The 26,900-nt window shown below is 35.4% G+C and overlaps 1 protein-coding gene across 1 annotated transcript; it reads left to right on the plus strand.

The window, feature by feature from the left end:
- The first annotated feature begins 5,819 nt into the window (after positions 1-5,819).
- LOC129264208 (serine palmitoyltransferase 2-like) lies at positions 5,820-20,992 on the plus strand. Its single transcript, XM_064102694.1, has 11 exons — positions 5,820-7,777; positions 8,390-8,544; positions 9,532-9,677; positions 10,675-10,799; positions 11,167-11,260; positions 11,889-11,994; positions 13,252-13,471; positions 13,840-13,966; positions 15,228-15,363; positions 16,756-16,885; positions 18,455-20,992. Exons 1-11 carry the CDS (start codon positions 7,616-7,618, stop codon positions 18,551-18,553), a joined length of 1,500 nt encoding a protein of 499 aa, XP_063958764.1. The 5' UTR covers positions 5,820-7,615; the 3' UTR covers positions 18,554-20,992.
- Positions 20,993-26,900: the final 5,908 nt, after the last annotated feature.

The following is a 26,900-nucleotide window of genomic DNA, read 5'->3' on the forward strand; positions in this document are numbered from 1 at the left end:
GATATCAACATTCTTTGAAATTATTTTTTCATATAGTTGCTCTTGTATATTTGGAGCATCATTCTTGGGCTGAAAATTTGCAAATTTATATTCAGGCTCTGGAATTCAATCCTTCAGTGAAATACAAAATTCACTGCTGTCATTTTGCGCAAGTTGATTTCTAAATAGTTAATTATTTTTAGGCTCATCCACATTCTAAAAAAAGACACAACAAAAAAAAAATAATAATAAATCGGATGTGGGATAAATGTGTGTTTGACACATTTATTTATATATTGCATTCATCAGAAATAAACAATTATTATTGAATGCTACTCCTGTAAATCGTTGAGGCTTCGATAAGTTGAATCCTTGTTAGGTTCTTTTAATAGTCGTAGAGTAAGTAAAACTTATTAACACTTCTGCGATTACTCAGAGTAGTAGAAGTTTGATATTCTATTCTACAAGTGTAGTTTCTGAAACTTGAAGCTGCACTGTACTTTGTAAATATACTTTCACTGAATACATCCATTGCTACAGGAGTGTGTACATTTATTATTAATATTCAGAGTCAGACGCTTGTTCTTAGCAGTACAAGTATTGCAGTACTTCACTCTTTCCTTGGCAGTAAGTGTGTTCAGTGACACAAGTATAAACAAACCTAGTTAAGTTCTTTCACTGATCTGCAAGCTTTATTCTGCTAAGTTTAATACACTGTAGATCATTGAATAAATGAAAGTATCATTTAAAATATGTTTAAGAATATGCCTTTGAATCACCAAGGTGATCATCAATAATACTTTCCTGAATTTATCTGGAATTCATAATGATGCAAAGTGAAATCGCCAGAGCAAGACAAGGATTAGTTGAAGACATTATAGACAGTCGTAATACTAGTAGGGGATAGTTATATGAGTATTCACTGGCAAATAATCTGTACAAGCTTGGTTATCCAAGAAATTTTGTAGATGAATTTGTTTATGAGAGGTTTGATTGTTCAAGGATACATTATTTATCTGATCTCGATTTAACAGATCTTGTATATAAATGTGCTGATAAATGCCAATATAAATATGCTGAACCCAATACTGGTAGAAAGCCTCAGGCTGATAATTTGAGTACTGATGCATCTTATCATTCTAGGACTGATCATCATGAAGATTGTTCAAGGAATTTTGGTCATATTTCATATGGTTCTTCCAAGGTTGATCAGGATAGATATCATTCACAATATACTGATCACTCTAGATATGCTCCTGGTACTCCCTATACTAGTGAGGATTCCAAACATTTACATTCATCTTATACTCAATGTGAACCCAGATCAAACAGCAGGGTTCAGAGTACAAATAAACATGATTCTTATCCACAATCTTCCTGTCATACTTCTAATGATCATTCCAAAGATGATGCTTATATAGCAATGATGATGCACTGTATGGCTGTTCAAATGAAATCATTGTCAGAAGAACTGAAATCATCTCGGCATTCATCTACTCTAGATTCAAGGCTTCCGTCCTTAGATCGAGGTTGCGATGCCCTGAGATCTTATTCTCGTGGGTGTACTGGTCCGCGAGTGTCCTCGTTGCCCAAGTACGTGACCTTCGATGGTAGAGGATGTTGGCACACTTTTATACGTAATTTCCAGCTATATTCGGAAGATCGTGGTTGGGGTCAAGCCCAACAGCTCAATGAACTTTGCTTTTGTCTTGAGGGAAGCGCAATCAAATATTTTGCATCAATTATTGTTTCTTCCAAGCTAAACATTCCCTACACAGATGTTATCAAGAAGCTTGAGCAAAGATTTGCTTCCAAAGAATTTCCTGTCGCACAATTGCAATTTGATTTTGCGCAGCAGGCAACAACCGAAACAAAGGGGGAATGGGCCGACCGTGTCCTATCCTACGCTTCACGCGTCTTTGACGGATTGCCTGAGGAGATTTTTGAGAGGCAAATAGTGCAAAAGTTTTGTCAGGGTTTATTAGACCATGAAGCGGGAAAATACGCTATCAAATCACGTCCTCGGAATCTTGATGATGCCATTTACTTAGTTCGGTGGTTTCAGCATCGGCTAAAGTATGCAAGACAAAGGTCTTACGATACTGTCGAGGAGGATCCCAGAGTTAACCGTATGGGTGTTTCCGGGCATGCCTCTAATGCTCAGCAGTCCTCCGGTCAGAACAGTCTGGAGGACCGAGTGCCCAATCTGGAGAAGAAGGTTGATATTCAATCTGCTCCAGGGGCACAGATGAAGTCCTTCCAGTCCTCAGTCCAGGGATCGGTAACTGCTGTCCAAGAGCAGAATAGGCATACACATTCGACTCCTTCGACAGAAGACAATGAATCCCAGTTGTCTTGTCGTGATGTTTGTTTTGCATGCAACAAATCTGGACACTTTAAGAGGAACTGTCCAGAATGTTTAGCAGTAAAACATGTAGATATCTTAAGTGTAGATGATGTAACTGTAAATACCACATGTGTAGACGATGTAACTGTAGATACTACATGTGTAAGTGATGTTACAGTAAATACCATAGGTATAGATAATGTAACTCTTGTAACTGTATCAGAGGACAGTCGAGCCTCTACTGAGGATATCAAGCATGGGCAGAGTTATCTTGTGCAAATGCTTTGGGGAAGTACCCCTCCTAAGCTGTCCATCCTTGAATTCCTCAGTTCTCTTCTCTGGTGGAACCAGAGGTATGTCTGTAGTTTAAGTAACGGCCAATTCCATTTATCTTGTCCGTGGCTCCTTCCTCCCTGGCCACCACCCCAATAATGGAGTAGTATCTCCTTGATCAGTTGCTGAAAGTCCTGCAATTGAAATTTCTGTTGTTATACATTGTAATTCCTTTAATAGTCACTGAAGGTGAAGGCACACCTCTTATTTTCAATAGCTTTTACCTCTTCAGGTGACATATGAATTAATAGGTGCAAACACGGTTTATGCAATAGCTCTTTTATACTACATAAGATATATAGATATTTCAACCATAGATCCTTTACCTTGTTTGCAAAGGCTTTATAAACAACCCTGGAAATATTGTCATACAGGATGTTGAAATAGTAGTAGTTTTTTCTCAAGAGAAAATACTATGTATGTATGTCAAGTCCAGGTTGTTATATCTATTTGCACCCGATCTGGTTGAATTATCCTTACATTACATATGTTTTTAAGAGCTCAAACATATTACCAATCATATATCATATTTGTAAAGGTCACATTGTACAGGCCTATATTAATTGGTAATAGAGCTCCAGCCAAATTGGCTTTATTCCATTGTCATTATTTTAATAGTACAATATACAACTTAATATAAAGCACTGACCAAGAGTCAACTTTAAGAATCTATGTCAAGTAGTGCACTTTGAAGGATGAACATACAATGTACCTTCTTTCAGTCATTCAGACTTGCACTAAAATAAGAAGATAACCTTTGTATCAATACATAGACAAGACTGGGCCAGCCTGGCCAGATTAATACTTACCATTAACTTGTTCTTGTTTCTCCAAGGGTACATTTGCTGGTCTCAAGTGATGAGATGTTTAATTTTGCTGGACCAGCAATCTTTTTAATGAACAAGTTAAGAATAGTTCATATCCTCAGATCACACTTTTTGTGTATTTGAGGTATTTTATTGATGTCATGTATTTAATCAGTTTTAATCATATAGGCATATATTACATTCTTCTGTCAGAGTTCTTCATATATCTGTTTTTATCTATTGAGATTGCACAATATAGCCAATTCATGGATTTGTCAATATATGTCGCAATCTGATGGAACCGGGAGGAATGTAGTAAATTTGCCATGTACCTGTAGTACCCTATATGTATTAGTTTGTGTATTAGTCTATGTATTGATCTATGTTCATGTATATTAAGTCTGTGTGTGTGCTGTGTGCATGCGAGGAGCGCTCCTGATTGGAGGAGCCTTTATATGCTCCTACGCCTGCTACGTGTGTGCGTTGCACAGCACGTACACAAGCTGGTGCAAAGGAGATTGGATCCAGACACCACAGAAAGAAGACCCCGAGACGCCATCGAGTGTGGACATGCATCCCAGCTGTTCCCCACAAGGCGCCATGGTCTGTTAGTGTTTATAGAAGCAACATAGAATTAGTATACCTGTTTATCTACCGTGTGGCATCGTCTGTACAAGTGTCAGGTAAGTATTAGTTGTTGTCACTGTTTTGTACCGTCGGTAACCCATTTGTGTATTAGTGAGTCCTAACCCTTGTCAGTGTTGTACTTGTAAGTTTAACCACTCGCCATCGTTTATCGCATCGTGTCTGTGCCATCATTAACACACCCTAACACCACAACTCTCATTTTTACAACAGATGTTAGGCAATTCTTATAGAGAACAAAAAAAGATTATTACAACTTTTATATAGTTGTAATCATCTTCTATTTTTTCTCTATATATACGGTAGATAGGGTCTAGTGAGTGATTGTATTACCGACCGGCCTTGTATTACCAAACGCGCGCATCATACGCATCAGAAAATAATTTTATACGCTCAAAATTTTGCAACATCCAAAGAGAACTTGAAGTTGAATAGAAACTTTTAGAAAGATGATGAAAAATTGTCAAAAACACATTTTCAAAGTCTTAATATTCTAAAAATATGGTCAAAATAGCTCGACATCAGTGATTTTGTTGTTTTCTCAACTTTTCCCATAGAAAACACACGTTCGGTAATACGATACCTTTTTCAAGTGACCAAAATGTTTCACATGCGAAGAGGGGTCCGATTGGAAGCTAATATCGTAAAAAGGAAAAACGATTTCGGCCAAATTTTTACATATTTATATTTTGTAGGTAATTGTGTACCATATTTTTCGGAATATAAACCGCGGACATGTATTAACCGCACCCCAAAATCGGGAGGCTAAAAAATAAAAAAAAAGAATTGGCAAACCGAATTTGACGGCAAATTGGACAAGTCAATTTCACTGAAAATCTGTGAAAGGTCAAAAGATATATTACTAATTTTTGTATTAAAAAAAATGGTTACCTCATTCTTTAACTTTATTTTTCAAAGAATATGAATTATTCCTTTGTAGAATAAAGAAAAAAAACATGAAATGGCAGCATTGTATATCAAACTTATAGTGTAAAAAGGGAATTAAAAAAAAATATATTGAGAGAAAAAGGAGAGAAATAAAGAATAAAGGACATTATTTATTGCCTTTTTAATAACCGATTACGTGTACATGCCTATTGAAGAGCATTTTCCATGCATTTTTAGATGAAAAAAAGTTTTCATCACAAAACAATCAGATTTTTTAATAGGAAAACATTAAATTAATAGTAATTAAATAAATAATATAAAACAACCTTTACAAAGAAGATTTTTCAAAGAAAACTTCGCAAAATATACTTTCTATTTTTAGTAACCAACAAACATTTATACATTGAATATTGTATATACTTCTTGGTTGGTGCATTGTTATACTTACCGAAGAAGCATAGGTAGTCAGTTTACTGATGAAATATTGTTGTTTCTTTGGATAAACCGCACCCTTTTTTTTCAAGATTTTTTTTTTTTTTTCCTGAAAAAAAAAGAAAAGGTATTTGTGGTAAAAGTTTGGTGAATTATATGAGAATGTGTTTGATATGTCATGATTGAATTCATAAAAAGTGTTCAGTAATACGATCCACTACCATACTATACCCTATTTTGTTCTCTATACGGTACTATAAAGTGTAATCCAAAGACAAAAAACAAATGCTTCAAAATAAGACTGTCCAGATCCAGACACCCGACCCGGTCCCCCCCCCCCCATCCTACACGAAACCACGATTTGGCCGATAACAGTTCATTGCTTAAATCATCTCAATCCGTATTCTGAAAATTTTCCTAATTCTTAATAGGACGTCCCCTATTTTTTTTTCTGACACCCATATTTGATCATGAACCAATAATTAATTTTTTTGATATGCTTAGGTCAACCAATAGAAGCGCCTCTTCTGAAAAAATAATGAAGCGGCATGAGGCCTGTATTAATCTTCAAGTGTGAAGGACACAGGTCTACCCTGAAGAAGAAGTAGAGGCGTAATTTCCCTTGCGCCCCGGACGCTTATTCTTGTGCGCTACTGTGCTAAAATAAATCAGTATTCTGAAAATTGTCTTATCTTTGTATTGTAAGGACGTCCCGTCTCTACTGACACGCCCAATTATCATCGAACAATAATTCAAGTTACATGTGTGTGTCTGGGTCAACCAACTCTAAATAGGAGTGCCTCTTCTGTAAAAACATTAAGCGCATTATTCAAAGGTTCGAAGCTTTATTTTCCCTTGCGCCTCAGACCCTTATGCTTGTCTGCGCTTTGTGACGAAAATTCATGTGACTGTTCTCCCAGGCAAATTTTCTTTGAAAACATTCATCTCCAATGAGATCTTTAAATTTCTGAAAAGTCTTCAAATCCGTTCTGTAATATCTCTAGAAATAAATTTCTTCTTTTATAAAACAAGGGCTGATCTTGCGGGATGCCGCAAAATATTGTTGTTCACCGAAAATATGTCATACAACATCAAGTTACAAGAGCCCGGCACCACCTACTGTAAACACTGTTTATTTGCGGGATTAATTTTTCGGGCTTGGCGGCTTCAAAACATATTGGAAGGTTCTTGATTTCGCGCTGCACACTCCATAATCTCAAAGTCACTTCCTTCTTCCCCATCTGTGCATGGTTTTAATTAACATTTCAGCAACAAAATTGTATTTTCTGATCATAATTTCTGCTCTAAAGCGGCGTAATTCAGCATTGTTTTGATGTAATCATAAACTTTTGTGACATTTAGCGCAACTTTTCTTTGCGGGACAGACAACGTCAATGTTGACAACGACGCCGCCGTCAGAAAACTGAACATCCTGTCTTACATGTAGTTTCAGGTCACATGACCAAGGTCAAAGGTCATTTAGGGTCAATGAACTTAGACCATGTTGGGGGAATCAATATCGAAATCTTAACCAAGTTTTTGAAATGTTGTCATAACTTGGAAATTATATGGACTTAGTTTATGAAACTTAGACATAAGGGTAACAGTGTATCACTGAATATCCCTGATCATCCTGTGCAAGTTTCAGGTCACATGATCAAGGTCAAAAGTAATTTAGGGTCAACAAACTTTGATAATGTTCGGGGTATTTGTGGAATTGTCATAACTTTAAAAGTTTATATATCTAGTTCATGAAACTTGGACATAAGAGTAACCATGTATGAGGTATTATTGAATATCCTGTGCGCATTTCAGGTATCATGACCAAGATTTAAGGTCAATGAACTTTGGCCGTGTTGGGGGTATTTGTTGAATTGGCATCATAACTTAAAAAGTTTATAGATCTACACATGTAGTTCATGAAACATAGACAAAAGGGTGATCAAGTATGAATGATTGTTTTGCACATGTCTTAGGTCACATGATCATGGTCAAAGGTCATGTTGGGTCAATGGACATAGTATTTTATTATCATATGAGTGTTTTCTTTTGTGAATAATTGTTCAATAGCTGTTTTCAAAGTCAGCACTGTGCTCTATTGAATCGCGTAATTCAGGCGAGACTGCCAAAGGCATTCCACCTGTTATTATTAAACTTCTTTTCTCTTTCTCTTCTCCAGGCTGGAATGGAGGATTTCTCTGAGTCTTTTGAGGAAGTAACACTGTTGACAGCCTTTGTGACGTACATGAGTTATATCATCTTAGCTTTAGTTGGTTATGTCCGGGATGCCATGATGAAATTAGGAATAGATGAAGATAGAGCCGCCCAAGAGTCTCCAAAGCTGAAGGTAAGAAGATTTTGAAAGTGAATAATCAAGACATTCAAAGAAAATAATGAATAAGGCAAAACAAATATCATTAGAAATAGGAATCAAGCAGAGTACAGTAGTAAGTTTATGTGTCATCTGTATAATGAATGATTGAAAAATTATCATAGAAACACTTCTCAGTGTGTGATATATTAGCAATAAATTTGTTCTGGTGACATCTTGTTAAGCAAATTCTGCATACACTGAGATAAAGTTATAAAATGTATAAATTATACTACTAATTAAAGCATTTTCATAGCATTCCATAGAATGTTTAAGGCACTCAAATGTGTGAATGAAACAACCAGAAAAGTACAAACAATAAAAATCTGATTTATTGTATTATGAAGTAGGGTGTATATTGTGACGATTTTTTGTGGTTATTCATACCAGATATGTCAAATTCTTGTGTGTATGTGTATCAGATAGAGGGTCCATGTCAGCAGCTAATTGGAGAAATTTTAGAATGTGAGCAATTGGGAGTGAGTAAGAAATTTACATCAAATTGTAATTGAGTTGTTACTTAGTAAGACTTCAGATCATTCAGTAACTGTTTCATTCAAAACTTTAATGTCACTTTTACTTATCCAGGCTTTCACCCCACTGTACCAGGACTTTGACAGTTTCTTCACTCGTCACATGTACCGAAAGGTACGAGACAACTGGAATGTCCCAATTGCTAGTCTACCAGGTGCTGAATCACACCTACTCGAAAGATACAGCGATGATAATAATTGGTCATTCAAGTATGTAACTCTTTTGTGTTGTGAGATTTCTATGTATTTCTCATTTATGTACTTCAAGAATGAAGTCAAGATATTGTGAGAATTTTTAATATGCATTTGAGACAGTGACAAGTAATTTTGGTGGTCATTCCAAAGGAATGGTTGTGTTACAACTGAATTTCCAGAGTCATGATTAAAAATTGAACATCATCCAGTTAGTTACTAGAAAATAATGTGTTCACTGGTAACAGCTTTGATTACATCGTGATATTAAGTATGCATCTCCAATAATAGTAATTCTATTTACTTTATCACATGTTTCCAGCTAACAAATGATAATTAAGAGGTGATGTGATGGGGGAAAGATTTGGTGAGAACCAAGTAATATAGACTCATTTTTTTATAGTATGATACCAATTATGAAGCAAATTTCGTTGCTTAGATTAGCAAACACGAATTACATGAAATCAATTGTATTTTATCATTCATGGTAATACTGTATATGTCTTGCGCTGATCTCTATTCTTGACCTCCATTAGTTTTCTATTCAGTGTAGGAAATATTTGTGGATGATTTCGCCCTCGTTACAGCCAAAATCAGCCCTAAAGTGCCACAAATGCATTTTTTTTTTAGGTGACCGTCTTTCTTACCATTGCCTCAAGAGGATGATGGGCGATATCGCCCTCATAACAGCCAAAATCAGCCCTAAAGTGCCACAAATGCAATTTTTGGGGGAGGTGACTGTCTTTCTTACCATTGCCTCAAGATCTACCGCAAACAATATTCAAGTTTATTTTATTAGTAAATCAATACTCCTGCATACTGTAGGTAGGGATATTTACATGTACATTAACGGTATAATTGCCTGCTGCACACAGAAAAAAGAAGCCCCTAAAAAAGTGGCCCCCAATTTCTTCCATCGTCCCAAGACCAATGAAGAAAAAATAACCCACGATAAATAAAAATGATATCCTACCCTGTTTCTGTGACTTTGTTTCTTTAATACAGGCTCACTGGTACCACAAGGAAAGTGATCAACATTGGTTCATACAACTATCTAGGTTTTGCTGAAAACCACGGTCCAAGATCAGATGCAGTTCAAGCGACCACACAGTACTATGGCAACGGAGTTTGTAGCTCTAGGCAAGAATTGGGTAAATAAATTCTTTCATTCATTCTACTGTACACCTGCATGACCCAGCTGACACGTAGACCCCGACATCTGCCGATTTCAGACTTTTCAGCCTCGATACTATGGCTTTAAAATGTGTAGCTTCTTTTCAAGCCTTGTGAGTAAAACTGACTTGCATCCCTCTACGAAGGTTATACCTACAGCTGGATTCTGCATCACTCTTAACTGTACTCCGTACTCAGCATAATTTGTTGTTCAACAAATAAACTTGGATGATTTTTTTTCCCTTCACTGCTTTTCGAAGATCAGACGCTAGTTGTCACCCGAGGGTCGTATGACACTTCATCGTGATATGCCCTTTGCTTCTTGACCAAGGTTTCTTTGGGCAGGGGCGTTTCTTATGCCTCCACCCACCACAGGTGGTTGCTGGAGGCATTATCTTTCTTATGGCTTGTCCATCCATTCTGTCATTCTTGTAGTATTGATGTAGATTCATAGGCCTGTATTCTGAAGTCAGGTTGAACTTAGACCATGGTCTAACCCTGTGCTTAAATTATGGGAAGCCAAAAGTGTCAAAATTTTTATTAAGTTGTATGTTTCTTATGTTTACTGTGCTCTTTCCTGATTCATAGATGGTGATGACGATTATCTATTTATACTTCCTAGACATATATGAATGATTTGAGAGCCAAATGAGCTGAAATGTGATATCTGTACCATTAGTGAATTATGTAAAAATTGGCTATCCGTACTTAAACCACAACTTTAAACCTGAGTTTAAGTTAAACCCAAGTTCAGAATACGGGCCATAGACCTCATTAAAAGCTCCTGATGTACCACATTGCGTGGGTCCCATGAAAGATAAAGCGTGATTTAATGGGCTACCCCTGATCGAATAAAACAAAAACGACAAACCAATTGTAGAGTATGTTCTTGATGCATAACAGAGAGATGGATTCTCATCCAGACCCCTCTTTCCCTGTCGAATCATATCCTAAATTGTATATTGTTGACTACAGGAACCCTTGCTGTTCAGGAAGAACTAGAGAAGCTAATGGCAGAGTTCTTAGGTCAGGAAGATGCTCTTACATTTGGTATGGGTTTTGCCACCAACACACTCAACATTCCAAGTATCATGGGCAAGGTAACACAATCATGGACTTCCGCAGTATTCATTTGAGTTTGCCTTTCACTTTGTGAAAGAATTTCTCTTCAAACAAGAACATTGTATAGTAGATCACCAATGATTTTCATGGAAATGAAATGGTACTTGATGTTTTGATATGTTAAATTAATTAATAGCAACTAATTTGCAAGACCATTAGTCCTTTTGAATGATTGCATTAAGATCATACTTTCAGTCCTCATTCTTGCAGAAGAAAACATTGAAATTGCTGTGTTTGGAAACTGGGGTATTGAACTGACCATTCTAAAAACCCATGTACATTTTTTTTATACCATAATCTTGACAAATTAATCCAAATAATGTGTATGTTTGTTTGTTTTCTTAGGGGTGCCTTATTGTCAGTGATAGATTAAATCATGCTTCACTTGTACTGGGAGTGAGGTTATCAGGTGCTACCGTCAAAGTCTTTGAACATAATAGTGAGTAAATCAAAACTTTCTTCATCTAAAAAAAATAAAAACTTTCTTCATCTTCTGAATCATTGATGATTATCTTTCACATCAAGGAACAGTAATGAATGTCCAAGTTAATGTAATTACTATATGTGAGGTGAACATTTGCTAGCTTGTTTGATTTTTCCTCTTTTTTTCCTCTTTCAAAATATCCAAGCATTATTCCAGCAATTACCATTATCATGGATTTTAAACTGAGCCATTTATATACAGATTATTTTATATTGGCTTATTTGCTCTTGTACTAGCAATTGTAACAAACTTTCACAGAATTGGATTTACAAAATTTAGGCATGTGTTTTGGAAAAATAATCTGTAAATGTTTTATTCTTATGTGATTAATTACTTGCCTTTTGTATTTCAAAGTGAAATACTTGGGTTGTTTTCCCAGGATAATATTGAATCAACGTGTATTATTTTTATATTTCTTAAATGCTTTTTAAATCCTAATTATTGAAATAATCTGTTTTGTGTCGAGAAAATTTGTGTGTAGAATATTAATTTTAATGGATACCATTCATTTTTATAAAGTATTCAAAATGATTGTTATATGCCATTAATTGTTGATGGAATGATTCACTTTATCAACTGATAGATATAGAGAGCTTGGAGAAGTTACTGAAGAAGGCTATTGTTGAGGGTCAACCAAGGACGCATAGGCCATGGAAGAAGATTCTTATCATCGTTGAAGGAATTTACAGGTCCGTATTCTCTTGCTTCATAAGGGGGGTGTTTCATGACATTTTTTGTCTGTGACTTTTACTAAAAGATGCTGTAAGCTACTCCCAAGTCATTGCACCTGATTGGTAGAGAGCTAGTTTATCAATGAAAATCACAGCCAAATTTTTAGTGAAAGACTTCCCAGGTGGTTCTTACTACTCTGCAATACCCTTGTATCTTATGCTTTGATGATGATCCCAGTCAAATAAGTTTTCTTCAAAGTGGCTGTCCTTTCTGTGTATTTTGCTGATATTTGCAATTACACGTACCTCATTCCTTAGATCTGCTCTTTCTTTCCTATACCCTTTATCAGTACAAACTGTTTTGACACACCTCACAATTATGCCCTTTGCAATGAAAAACTATTTTGCTCTTTTGCTATTCATGCCTACGTACCAGGGCTGCAAAAACAGATTTAAACTATTGTTAGATTTAGTATTGTGGGGGGTATCGTGGACTAGTGGTTCTAACTCTCTACTTTCAATCAGAGGATGACGGGTTTGAATATAGGTGATGGCATTCGTACCTTCTGGGGCCCGTAACACAAAGCTTAGCGATTGATCATACGCTTGATCTTTACGATTGATTGTACATTGTAGTCTATGGAATCAATCGTAGAAAAATGTGTTACGATCATTGCTAAGTTTTGTGTTACGGGCCTCAGGATACGATTTATCCATATTTGGTTTAATTTGACCCAGGTGAGGTAATAGATACCTGACACAAATAAATACCTTAAAGTTTGCCTAATCAAGGATGATCGAGCCCATCCATTTCCTTTGGAAGCGCATTGAGACATTTGATAATGATGGGATATGAGTACAAGTATACAAGTACTGAATATTATCATTATTATTATCATCATCACTATCATCATCATCATCATTAGAATCCATAAAACACTGTACATGCATATTTTGTGTCATTATACAAAATGTTGGTGGTACTGACTATATTATTATCATCATCATCATCATCATTAGAATACATGCATTACATAAATGTCCATACTGTACATGCATATTTTGTGTCATTATACAAAATGTTTGTGGTACTGACTATATTATTATCATCACCATCATCATCATCATAGAATACATGCATTACATAAATGTCCATAAGATACTGTACATGCATATTTTGTGTCATTCTACAAAATGTTGGTAGTAGTTGCTGTGGCATTGCCATTATCGGTAGGATTCTTTTCACCATCATGTCATTGTCATTATCCTCTCTAGTATGGAAGGTTCCATTGTGAAGCTACGCGAGATGATAGCCCTGAAGAAGAAATACAAGTGCTACCTATACCTGGACGAGGCCCACAGTATCGGAGCCCTCGGCCCTACCGGTCGGGGTGTGGTGGAGTACTTTGGCTTGAACCCTAGAGATATTGACATCATGATGGGTACATTCACCAAGAGCTTCGGTGCATCGGGAGGCTATATCTCCGGCTCAAAGGTCAGTTGAATTATTGCATTGATACGATTCGTAATGTTGAGTGTCATTAAGCAGGGCTGGAATGAATTGATATATATTGTTCTTTATTTTTTAGAGGAGGAGAAATAATCTTGAACTTTATAGTAGGTTCTCTCCATTGGTGTTTGAAAGCATTGTCTGATCTTCAATACTTATTTTGATTACTACCTAGTTGTGCATTTCCTCTTGGCATAATTTGTTGGGTTCACTGATGTGTCTTATGCAGTATGCAACTATGAATTTAAGTGTGACTTTTTGTTACACTTAAAATCATTGGGTAACACCCATATCCCTCAAGTGAAGATTTGTATGTAAGCGATTATCTTTGTTATCATTTTTATTCCTTTCAGGAGTTGGTTGATTACATCAGGGTGCATTCACACGCTGCTACCTATGCCAGCTCTACTAGTGCACCGGTAGTAGAACAGACCCTTAGTACACTCAAGACCATCATGGGTATGGATGGGACTACTGTTGGTAAGCTATTATGTCTTTGTTAAAGGCAAAATACAGTAGTTGCAGCAAGCAATTATTTCATGAGAAAGTCTCTTAATTCAAGTTTTATTGTCAAAATATTCTCACACATCGAGATCTGGTACATTAATGTAAACTTATCTTTGTAGAATCATGAAATCTTAGCCCAAAATTGATAATTCTGATACCGGTAATCATTAACACAGAAAAGCATATGTGGGACAGTGTGTTAACATTGCTTCGAAAAATACCCAACATTAATGGAATTCCGTGCTTATTTTGCTCATTTCTCAGCAATTACGCATTTTCCTCCAGAGCTATTTGTCACATATTTATTTATACATACAAACACTTTGGTGGTGATTTCCTTGGATTCTGTTCGAACTCATTTTCGTTACCATAACTGGTATTTATCTTAAAAGGCAAAAGAAGGTCACCAAGGCCTGAACGATTTTGGCTTTAGCCCAGCTGGCTATCCCATGGCAAACAAGCATGCCAAAGAATGAATAACCCTGCCAGGGGGTTGTTTCATAAAGCTGTTCGTAAGTCAAGAGCGACTTTAAGAACAACTAACCATCGCCAATTAACATTTTGGTGTATAGCATTTACCACAAGAAAGGATGGTAAATTGCCAATTCGTCCACTCACCACATGGTCTACCTTCATTTAGTCTAATGCCATTCCATCCATTAACATTTCGTCTGACATTCATTTGGTCCAATCATCACTTCGTCTAATTACCAGTTCGTCTGTTACCATTTCGTCTAATAACCAGTTGGTCTAATACCCATTTTCTTTTCAGTCATTGTGCACAATTAGCACTTTAGTTTAATTAGACCAAGTGGTATATGGACTAAATGGCTATTGGACCAACTGGTTATGAGACAGAATGGCATTAGACTAAATGAAAGTAGACCATGTGGTGAGTGGACAAACTTATGGTAGACCAAATGATTGTAGACAAGTTTGCTATTGGACGTATTGGCATTAGACAAATTGGAAATAAACCGAAAGGATCACCAGTCGTTCTTAAAGTCGCTCTTAACTTACAAACAGCTTTATGAAACACCCACCAGGTATCCAGTTACTTCACGTGGGTCAAGTGCAGCACATTTTGTTGACTTTCTTGCTAAAGATAATTAACCCCATGGCTGGGATTCGAACCCCTGACCCTCTTGTAAGTCAAAAGATAAAACCTCTAGACCACGACATCTCTACAATGGTACAAGTTTTGAACATTCTGTATATTTTCCTCTTGCTCCAGGACGAGACAGAATTGAGATGTTGAAAAATAATACCCGATATTTCAGGAGGCGTTGTATGGAGCTAGGGTTCATTGTTTATGGCAATGATGACTCACCTGTTGTACCGGTTCTTCTTTATCTACCAGCAAAAATTACGTAAGATTTTTTTTTTCTTAGTTGATCTTTGGCATTTGTGATAATATATATAATAGGCAGCTTTGTATCACCAGACCGAACGTCAAGCTACTATAGGCGGTGCTGCACCATCCCGAGTTTGCTCAATCTCGAGATTTTAGCCCGATCAGCCCTCTTCGCGATTAATCTCGAGATTCAAGAAACCCCGTCTGCACCATCCCACGAAGAGCGATTCCTGCTCGAGCGAGGCAACAAGCCCGATATTACGAGCATGCGCACTTTCGGATCTTGGAGTTTCAACGGCCCGCGCTTTTGAATAACTTCCCGCAATATGCAAGCAATGTACTCCTTTCACTAGCACTTTCGCCGAATTCAACCGGTGTTATGCAACAATCCTCTCAGCTCAGCGAGTGAAGAAGTGATGTATTCTTCGTTAAATATGATGGCGGAGTAGGAGGCAACGACAGAGAGAGAGAGAGGGAGAGAAGGAGGAAAGAAATGCTATTTGCTCACATTTTGCGAAGGAATAAGACAACACTGCTGTCAGTGTTGTTATTGAATATGACCATCGTCGATGAGCGCCTCCCCCTTCGGTCTGGTCTCTCCCCAAATCCATTCACTGGTGGGACACCATCGTTGCTTATGAACGCTATTCGCATGTATAAAGTTGACTTTCGCACGTGTTTATGTTTTGACCAAGGCGGAAGTGGAACGCGAATTGCATTATGGACTGACGTCATGAATAAATTACCCCGAGTCCAATCTCGAGTGCGTCTGCACCGACGAATTAGCGGGATAATTCGTAAAATAGCGCGCTATTTTGCAAATAAACCCGAGTTGACTTGGGATTGCAATCTCGAGATTAATCCTACGAACTAGCGCGATAATTGCGTCTGCACCGCCAACTATCTCGAGATTTTTCAGATCGGGATAATTTGCCGGATCAGAAATAGCGCGCTAATTTGAAAACTCGGGATGGTGCAGACGGCCCTTATGAGTGACATAATATTTTGCCACTGTGCATGCCCAAAGGCTTACACTTTTTCAATGATTTTAGCGTCTTCTTATCTCAATGAGATAAGATAAAAGATAAGAACAAAGATAAGAACGTTTTCAGAATACCACCCCTGTTTTCCAGCTTTTGTAATACTGAAATGTTCTTTTTCAGGTATGCAGCTCTGTATGAATGAGTAGTAGTATCATCTTCATTACAGCTGCTTTAGTTACAAATGCTTGTTTTGAAATAATTTGAATTGACATTGGAATTTTATTGAAATTGAGTTGAATTTTGAATTGAATTGAATTGGATTGGATTGAATTTGAATTTGAAATTGAATTTAGAGTGTAAATTTGAATTGATTTTTAAGCAAATTATGTAAGCAAAGACCTCTTATTCCTTGAATCGACTTCCAGGTGTTTTGCCAGGGAGTGTCGTAAACGAGGCCTTGCCGTAGTCGTGGTTGGTTTCCCGGCCACGCCCATCATCGAAGGTCGAGCAAGAATCTGCCTTTCAGCCGCACACACCAGAGAGATGCTGGATACGGTAAGTTGAATTCAAACCTAATTAACATTTATGATAACAATCTAAACCTGAGTTAGAATGGATAAAATGATCACCCTTGTGTTTGTATGTAGAATGTGTGCTGAATGATTCTGGTAGATGGTATGTAATTGCCAATGGTTCTTTTTTTTTTCGGTCTGCCATGTCCAGCTTCTTAATGTTTAACGGCAAGTATTTTACAAGGCAAAGGTGCTTATTGAAAATCAATAACATAAAAAAATGAGTTGATGAATAATGAAAACTATAATTCACAAATGTATTACTTATCATCAGCCATATTGTAGTCAATCAATCTATGAAAATGAATACAATAAAACAGCGGTAATCAGTTATATCAGGGAAATGATTTACGAATCAGTCGATTCTTCCCCCTTTTTAGTTGGAAGGTGCATCAATATTGATGAGTGTTGTGATAGTCGGGGGTTAAGGCATGTACAGTGTCGAACACAATAAAAATCAGCAACCCGGCTAAGTAAATAGTATATGGATATGAAAGACAGTGTGAAACAAAAAAAAGATAGTATGTGGTTAAGGATAGTGTGTGTGTGTGTGTATTTGAGTTTTGTCAGACGTGTATCAATCAGATATGATTATTTACGTCTGGGACCGACCTTTAACGTCACCATCCGAAAGACGTGACCAGGGCCCAAACCTCTGCATCAATTTGTAACTTCCCCGCATAGCTTTGATTACAGGCGCACGCCACAACGCCCAGATGATAGTCAGGGGTTGAGGATAGTCTTGGGTAAAGGATAGTCTGGGGTACAGGATAGTCCAGGGTAAAGGATAGTACTGGGTAAAGGATAGTCCGGGGTAAAAGTTAGTCCGGGTTTTAAGGATAGTATGGGGTTAGGAAAATGTAGTGCGAAAAGCATATTACCCAAGCAGATCGAGATTTACAATGATATAGCAACAATTAATCTTGGTTTTAATTGTATACAGATTTTCTTATGAAATTGGAGTTTACTCCATCTACTTTTATTAACCACAGTTTAAATTAAGACGTAATTTGCGAAGTTGGTTTGGTTATTTTTTTTTGTTTTAGTTTTGTTACATCATTTGCCTGACATAAACATGTGGTTCAGAGTAATAAACTCTGGTTTTATGCAGTTTGCTAAGTTGTACAATATGTGTATCTTTTGTTCATTTAGTTTGGTAACATCAATGACATTTAAATTAACATCTAGCTTTATAGTGATCAGTTTTTCGTGATCAGACATATTTTAAGAATCATGTGTGTTGGCTCAGTTGGTAGAGCGTCCGTCTCACAACCGGGAGGTCGGGGGTTCAATCAAACCCCGGCCGCGTCAGACCAAAAGACGTTAAAAGATGGGAGTTGCTGCTACCCTGTTGGCGTCCAACGATTAAAAGGGATAGAGGCTCGTCGATCTGGCGCTGCACAGCGGCTGCCGGGCCCACGATCAATTGGGCAAAGCAAATTTTCGGAGTATTTCATTTCATGACTATTTCAAACAATAAAATATGGATTTTCATTTCCAAAGGACATCCAGTCTCTAATTTAGTTTGTTCTGTCTCTTTGTATCTTTCCAGGCATTGAAGATAATAGATGAAGTTGGTGATCTCCTTGGTGTGAAGTATTCCAGACGTCCATTACCACCACCACCAACAGACAAGTCAAAGATGGAGTAAAACTATTTTCATTTTTCTTTAATTCTGATTCCCCATGATGCATTATTACACCCACCAGATATGATTATTTATGTGAGACTTCACCAATTTATATTTGAGCAATTTTTTAATCTAAAAAATGAGTGTTTTTTTAATGCAGGTATTGTTTAAGTTTAAAAGCATTTGTCAACAATGATAGTTTATATTTGAGCTGTTTGCCAGTTGACATTGACAATGTCTTTGAATTTGGTTTTAACCTAATAACTATAACAATTATCATGATGATAATAACATTAATAATGGTGATTATGACAACGATGACTATAGTAGTAATAAATAATTTGAAGAATTGTGATGATAATAGTGTTCATGATAACTAGCATAATAGTTATAAAGTAATAACAATAACAGCATAAAGAGCAACTATAATGATAATTATTATCACAACAACATGCAGCTCAGGATTATAGCCTCCTGAATACTATGTTTCTAGGTCCATAAGTTTGTTCAGAAAATTAGAAAATACATTGGATCATTTTGTTTGAAAAGTCAATATAATTCTATGTAAAGGTAATTTTTCCAACAGGTCACAAAAACAAAGTTTTGAAGTCTATTTATGGTTGCAACATCTATCTCATGAATCATGTCTTTATCAAATTTATAATTTCTGGTACCTTCATATAGGTACATTGTACTGCAAGAAGCATACTATCAATATGTAATAATTACTATGATTTCGGAAATATGTTTGTTGCTGGCATGCATTACAATCAAAGCTTTTAATAAGGCAATTAATACTTAATTTGGATGATTTATTATTGTGTCAATTTTTTTTTTCCTCTTTTCAGTTTCTTTTAGCTTTGTATTTCAAATTTTAGGTTGAAGAGGTTTTCACATTTATGTGCTATATATTTCACGAGTCAGGGAATGTCGGACATTTCCTATGCAGGCATGAAAATTGTCTGCGTTTGTGTGGATTTCCGTTTTTTGAGTAATTTTTGAATATTTTTCAGATTTTTTTCGGAATTTGTATCTTTAGCGCTACCATATGTATTGCACCACATGGCTATGCGTGTGGATGTATTGTGAGCAATTTCTCAACACGGAGCTCCCGGCCCCGTAGTGATCTTGCTACCGCTGGCTCCCCTGAGCATGGGCGGGCTAGCTTCTGTGTGGCTCGGCACTTGTGTGTGCTTGTGTTTGTGTGCAGTCGCGGTAAAAATGTCTTCTACCTTACAGATTTTTTTCCATGAGGAATTTTTGTGTGGATTATCACGTGTTATATGGCAAGTTCTCTTATCATTGTTTAATGTGATTGTGGTCTGGATATGGACATGCAAATATCAGCATTAAACAAATTAAACATTCTTATTAGAACTATTGAAAGCCAAGAAACATTTAATGTATATCATGCAGAATAGATGCACTTTAAAGGATATAAAACAAGAAGTATGGTCTTTTTATAAATCACCTTGGAGAAAAAATATGGAATGATAAAGAAAAAAGCTTGCATTAAAATGTTTTCATTACATTAATTGTGTTTTATACATTGTTTTTATTATCAAACTTCAATGTGAATGTGCCTGTTCTAACATTATTATTCTTGTTATTTGAAGAAGCATTTTATCCTGTACTAGTGAGAGCTTTATCACAATTTTGTGGTCAGCTTCATTGCTTATGGTGTTGAAATGGTTAAAAATATTTAAGGGGAATCCAGCTCTGGTCATAATATGTTGTGTTTGAAAGGAGAAAAATAAACAAAACAGAATGGTAAAAGTTTGAAAGAAATCGGACAAGCAATAAGAAAGTTATGGCTGTTTCAAAATTGAGATCTCTAAGAGTATGTAGATTTCAAATTGGCAACTGGGTAAGTAAATTATGACAAGAGGCAAGGACAACTTTCACATAGGCCATGTACTTTATTATCAGTTATTTGTGGTTTTTTCCCCAAGTACCCATTCCCCTGGGGCTGTAATCTAAATATAGCCTAGGCAGTATGCTGTTTTATGTCCTCATAAAAGAAAAATATAATTTGAAGTAAAACATTTGAAAAAAAATGTAATTTTAGTCATTTTATGTATTGGAGTACATGGAAGAGTAGTCCTTGCCTTACATCACTTTGACATCACATATGTTGCCAATTTGAAATCTCCATAGGTATAGTGATTACCAATATTCACAACTTTTGAAAATTCATAACTTTCTTGTTGTTTGTCCGATATTGTTCAAACTTTCACCTATCAACTTGTCTGATTTTTCTTTTTCCTCTAAAAGCAAATTTTTATTTGGGTTGGATTCCCCTTTAACATCTTCAAACTTCTTTTCCAATCATGTTAGTTTAGTCAGGTACCAGAATGGTAGCATATAGGAAGAAGCATTTCTTTATTTATTTGTTCTATGTAGCAATTTATGTAGCATTGTATGTATATATTGTAATAAACATATTTCTAGATATCATTATATAGATGTTTCCAATTCCATTATAGATTCTACCAGTATGAATGAAAACATACATTGTGAGCTGCAAATCATTATTTTTTTTTAGAATGAGGTCTTGTTAGTAGTACTAAGATTTATAGCATTAAGAATTTCTTTGTGTGTTAAGAGAGATGATGGGACCATTTATTATGTAATTGCCTTGCATGTGATCCTCCATGAACAATGTTTTTATCTCGGTTTGAAGGAGGGGATTCTTTGCTTTCACATGATAGATAACTTACCATGTCCCGATGAATCTAACCCTTTGAAATAATACTAAGATAAGTCAAGAGACTTATCCCCCAAAACCTCACCACATCCAATTGAACAGCAAGATCATGCTAGATTCAGTTCATCCACACTGGAGTCCACCCTCTACCATCAAAACCTCTCATGGATACCACTCAGGAAAATATAAAAGGAACTCAACCAGGTACACTGTCTTGGATAGATGAGGCGTCACTTTCAAACAGGGGGAGGGGGTGCAGTTATTGTCTACAGCAAAACAAATATAAAAAAATAAAAAAGAATAAATAAATAAAGGTTGAATTTAACATATTCATTAACCATTGTAATTGTTCAATCAAACTTTGTCCATAGCACAAACACAAAAAATGTTTAATTAACCCATTAACTCATTAACCATTATAAATGGATTGCTGGATTAAACAAAGTTGGCACAACCTAATAACTCTAACCTTATAATCTTTCCTTTCGTTTTGCTTAAAGCCTGGCCATGACCTTTTCATTGAGTTTAGTTGCTTTCAAGCACTCTTTCTTCATCTGGAAGACTAAGATTCCCTTAGATTCTGGCCTGAGAGTGAGCACATCATGGTCTATGAGTTGAAGACCATATCTGCTGGGTATTCCATAAGGCTGTTGGTTTTTACACACAACTGGAACGTGTTCTCAGTTTCCAATATAGCTACTTAAAGGTCAAGTCCACCTCAGAAAAATGATGAATTGAATAAATAGAGAAAAACCCAACTAGCAAAATGCTAAAATTTCATCAAAATCGGATGTAAAATAAGAAAGTTATGACATTTTAAATTTTCGCTTATTTTTCACAAAACAGTTATATGCACATCTGAGTGACATGCAAATGAGATAGGCGATGATGTCCATCACTCACGATTTCTTTTGTTTTTTATTGTTTGAATTATACAATATTTCATTTTTTACAGATTTGACAATAAGGACCAACTTGACAGAACCATATAGTATTAAAACAATGCCAATTCCACATGTTCAGGGAGGAATTAATCTGTGTTTCACTTGACAATGAGGAGAAAATTAGAATATTTCATATAATGAAATACAAAAGAAATAGTGAGTGGATGACGTCATCAGTCTCCTCATTTGCATACCGACCAGGATGTGCAATTAACTGTTTTATGAAATTAAGCGAAACTTTAAAATGTCATAACTTTCTTATTTTACATCCGATTTTGATGAAATTTTCATTGTTATGCTAGTTGGATTTTTTTATTTTTTTTCAAATCAGCTTTTTGTTGAGGTGGACTTGTCCTTTAAAGGATATAATCATGTAAAACAAGAAAAGGTTACCAGTCGTGCATAAAGTCGTTTGAAGCTTGCAAACAGATGTATGAAGCACCCTCCTGAGCCCTAGATTTTGACAATGTATTAGACTACATGTATCTGAAGAAAAAAAACCTAACCTGACTGGTTTTCACTTTCTTACTCTCCCTGCTTTGGCTCTTAACACTAAAACCACAATTGTAAATTATTTATCCTTTTTTTATGGTGGTTGGTCATGTATACACCCTTATTTGCTCTCCTCATGTAAAGTGTAATTCTCATTGCTCTATGTCATAGTCCTCGTTTTATGTGAAACAATATTTGTAGTGAGGTTTGCCAGGAGTGTTTCAAGCCCAGAAAACTTGGAGCTTTTAAGTAAAGTAATTTATTTGTGATAATGATGGTATGAATGTGTGTCAACATGCCTGAAATTCACTTCTCACTGTGTGAAAACACATTGACTGTGGACAGATATAGAAATTTTAGATCTTTCATGTGCACAGATTTTTTGTTTGTAAACAAGAGACTGGGTGTTTATGTTTACCTGTAAACAGAAGAGCATGTATTTACTGATGAAAAATGTAAGAGATTGAAAATACTTTTTGGTATATACATGGCCTTCTGTAGCTAATTATTTAAGATACAGTTTGTGTACTTTGATCCCATATCAAAAGAGCAGTACTTGTTTTTATATAAGCAACGATTGGTGTTATATGTATTTATTTTGTATTCAGGTAGATTTACTGTATTAGCCTTGGTAATATATGATTTATTGATTGGAGTATATACATAGTGCTTTCATTGTCAGTCTGCATATACTTGTGTTATTATTATTTTATTAGATTTTGCTACATGGTCTCCGTACCATGATGACATCACTCAAAGAGGGGCCATTTTTTTTTTCTATTTTTAATAGCAATCTAAAAATCCAGAATATGAACATAATATGATTTCATATTTTCATATTTGTATTTAAAATGAAAGCATTCTACACCCAGTAATGTGTGGTGAAGTTCCATTTGCTAAAAAAAAAAACAAGTTCAAATACCTCTACTCTTTTCAACTGGCAATTTCAGATGCACATTTTAATGATTAATTCAAATTTCATTTAGGTCACATGATCTCCCACCTCTTGCCCGTGAAGAAAAACATTGGCCCAAATTCACAAAGTTGGTTTTGATTCCCTGGTCTGAAAGTATGATTTACATGTATTCAGATTATGGTACCCTGTGACTGACGCACATACATGTATTCATTATCAATTTTTTTTTCTTCAATATACATGTACACCTTAAATTAATCATAATCAATGCATTCCATGAAATGTGCATTAACTGTGGTTTCAGACCACGGAGTCAAAGCCTCTATAGTAATTAAAGGGGAATCCAACCCAAACAAAAACTTGTTTTTATAAGGAAAAGAAAAATCAGACAAGTTGATAGGTGAAAGTTTGAACAATATTGGACAAACTACAAGACAGTTATGAATTTTTAAAAGTTGTAAATATTGGTAATCACTATACCCATGGAGACTTCAAATTGACCGCATATGGGATGTCATAGTGATGTAAGGCAAGGACTACTCTTCCATGTACTCCAATACATATTATGGCTAAAATGTCATTTTCCCCAAAAAGTTTTATTTCAAATTATATTTTTCTTTCATGAGGACATAAAACAATATACTACCTGGGTTATATTTAGATTACTGCCCCGGGGGAATGGGTACTCAGGATAAAACCACAAATCCCTGATAATAAAGTACATGGCCTATGGGAAAGTTGTCCTTGCCCTTGTCATAATTTACTGACCCAGTTGCCAATTTGAAATCTACATAGTATTAGTGATCTCAATTTTAAAGCAGCTATAACTTTATTATTGCTTGTCCGATTTCTTTCAAACTTTCACCATTCTGTTTAATTTATTTTTCTCCTTCCCAACACAACATTAATGGCCAAGGCTGGATTCCCCTTTAAGGTCTCTGTGAAGGGTATTATTCAAAAGTACTATATTCATATTTATTCCTGCTAGATAGCTTTGAAGTCCAACTGCAAACTTTATGAATTTAATACATGGAAACATCAACGTCCTTGGTTGAGTTTACCCTAGCATGCTATACAGAGGTATTATTTTTTTCAGTTCATTTTTATGAAATTTTTTGATGTATTAAAATTGCATTTCGGCCTGTTGATGTGTGATTTTATATAATTTCTACACAAATGCACAATATAAATATTGAGGAGTATGTAATTCTGGGCCTTGTCTTACAAAGAGTTACGATTGATCCGATCAACCTCAAGTATATGGAAATCCATCAATGTCATAATTTTTCTTTAGGAAATTTGTACAATGTCCTTTGTAAACAAAGAGAAGCATACTGAATTTCCAAGAAAAATATGAAAGTATGAATATACATCATATTTAGAAAATATTTTGAACAAACATGTATATTAGATGTTGATGTTGCTGGCTTTCCATAGTTGTGATTGATTGGATCAGTCGTAACTCTTGGTAAGATGGGGCCCTGATATTCTAGTTTTTTACTGGTTTTGGATTCCAAGTGGTGCAAGGATCTGAAAGATTATTTTGATTTTTAAACATTGATCAAGTTTTTGTTATGATGTTTCTTAACCCACTGGCTGTATAGTATGATGAATCTGTTAATGAGAATAAATTTTCCACAATAGTATATATTGGTACATGTATGGAGTGTGTGTATTTTTACCTTTATAATCAGTCTATGATTTCTGTATATTATCTTGCAAATTATTTCCATCCAAATCAACCAAACTCTACCAAATGAAATTATGTTTGCGTGATGTGCATACTTCAATTCATCCTTTGTTTTCTTTTGTGGAAGTTTCTTATTTTGCACATGATATATATTTATTCATTTATGATTCATAAATCATTGTTTCCATTTTTGTTAGTCTTAAAGGTATTGTTTAACTTTGTGAGCAGCCGATTTAAAAAATTCTCAAACCAAGATGAAACATGTGTACAAGTGCATGTATTAGAACTAATAAACCCTGAAAACAACCATTATTGAGAATGAAAAGCTAAAACTACAAGGCAAACCCCGATTTTGTAAATAGGCGTCTTATAGACGCCTAAATAGTACACATAAGTGTATGGGATGAAATTAAGATGGTGTTTTCGGTCACTTTATATTTCAATTTTTGAAGCACTAAATAATTATTTTCGAACGCAATTTTTTCTGGGCTTCATTTTTGTAACATATCACAGACACAGGTGACAAGTGTGACCTTCTAGCTCAGATTTTTTTAAAAGTCTAACAAATGTTAACCAATCACTTTAAAAGAATGATTCATTGTTTAGTTAATATTTTGTTGTTTTGATCATCTCATTGACATTATAGTAGCAATATTATTTGTTTTTAAATACTAGTAAAGGATTTATGGTGTCATATGTGGCTACAAAAAATAAGATGAAAATTGATAGAGGAAATGTGATAATTTAGGAAAACAATAGTTTACAATATTTTCAATTTTTTTAGATAGAATCTTAGAATTAAGAATGTTCGTAAAGCATTGTTTAATGGTGTGAATGTAATACGGTAAATTTATAACATTTGAGATAGAGTTATATCACTTGCTCTAATGTAATATAATTCAAAAGTGTGAGTAGTGTTTCACATGTGTTGCATACAATGAAAGCCTTAACTTGCACTTGGTTTTTTTTTTTGTAAAGAAGATAAACAGTGAGATTCTCATATTTTTACATATTAAACCCTAACAACCATTCAAGTACTGATTTTTTATTATTATTATCCATTCTTTTTTTAAACATTTTTCCTATCGTATGTAAGACCAGTGCCCATTATTGCGCGTCTTTTACACACAAGTCTGATTTGATCGTCCATATTATAATGGGTGCTTTCTTCATTACTTTTCTGTACATTTCACTTATATCTTGATGCAAGATATTTTCTGTCTGTTGTATATTTATCAATAAAGGTATTGATGCAAGAGTTCTATTGATACTGTCTCAAGTGACTGTTTATTTGCCATCAACCTGATGTCATATGACTAAGAAATTGATCATTAATCAAATAATACACGTTGCTGAAGGTATTGGTAAGAAATACATGCACAGGGGACCTTTGGAACAGTTCCAAACACTATTTCAAAGGTTACAACAACTTGTCAACAAGTGTGTGTAATTGCAATGCCTGAGCAAAATGATGCGTATCGTATGCTAATGAGTTCACATATCCAATGAGCGATTGAATAAAAAATGAAATATATTGTATTGTAACTGAGAAAAAGGAAATGTGAGTGAGTGTGTGACGTCATTGATGACCTCATTTTCATCCAGTCCATCACAATGTA

The sequence above is a fragment of the Lytechinus pictus genome, chromosome 7, assembly GCF_037042905.1.
Source record: "Lytechinus pictus isolate F3 Inbred chromosome 7, Lp3.0, whole genome shotgun sequence".
Taxonomy (NCBI): domain Eukaryota; kingdom Metazoa; phylum Echinodermata; class Echinoidea; order Temnopleuroida; family Toxopneustidae; genus Lytechinus; species Lytechinus pictus.

Bases quoted from the DNA above. Each gene is read 5' to 3' on its own strand.
- LOC129264208 (XM_064102694.1), top strand. From the start codon at position 7,616: ATGGAGGATTTCTCTGAGTCTTTTGAGGAAGTAACACTGTTGACAGCC. The intron at 10,800-11,166 runs GTAACACAATCA...TTGTTTTCTTAG, and splicing joins TTCCAAGTATCATGGGCAAG to GGGTGCCTTATTGTCAGTGA. The intron at 16,886-18,454 runs GTAAGTTGAATT...GTATCTTTCCAG, and splicing joins CCAGAGAGATGCTGGATACG to GCATTGAAGATAATAGATGA.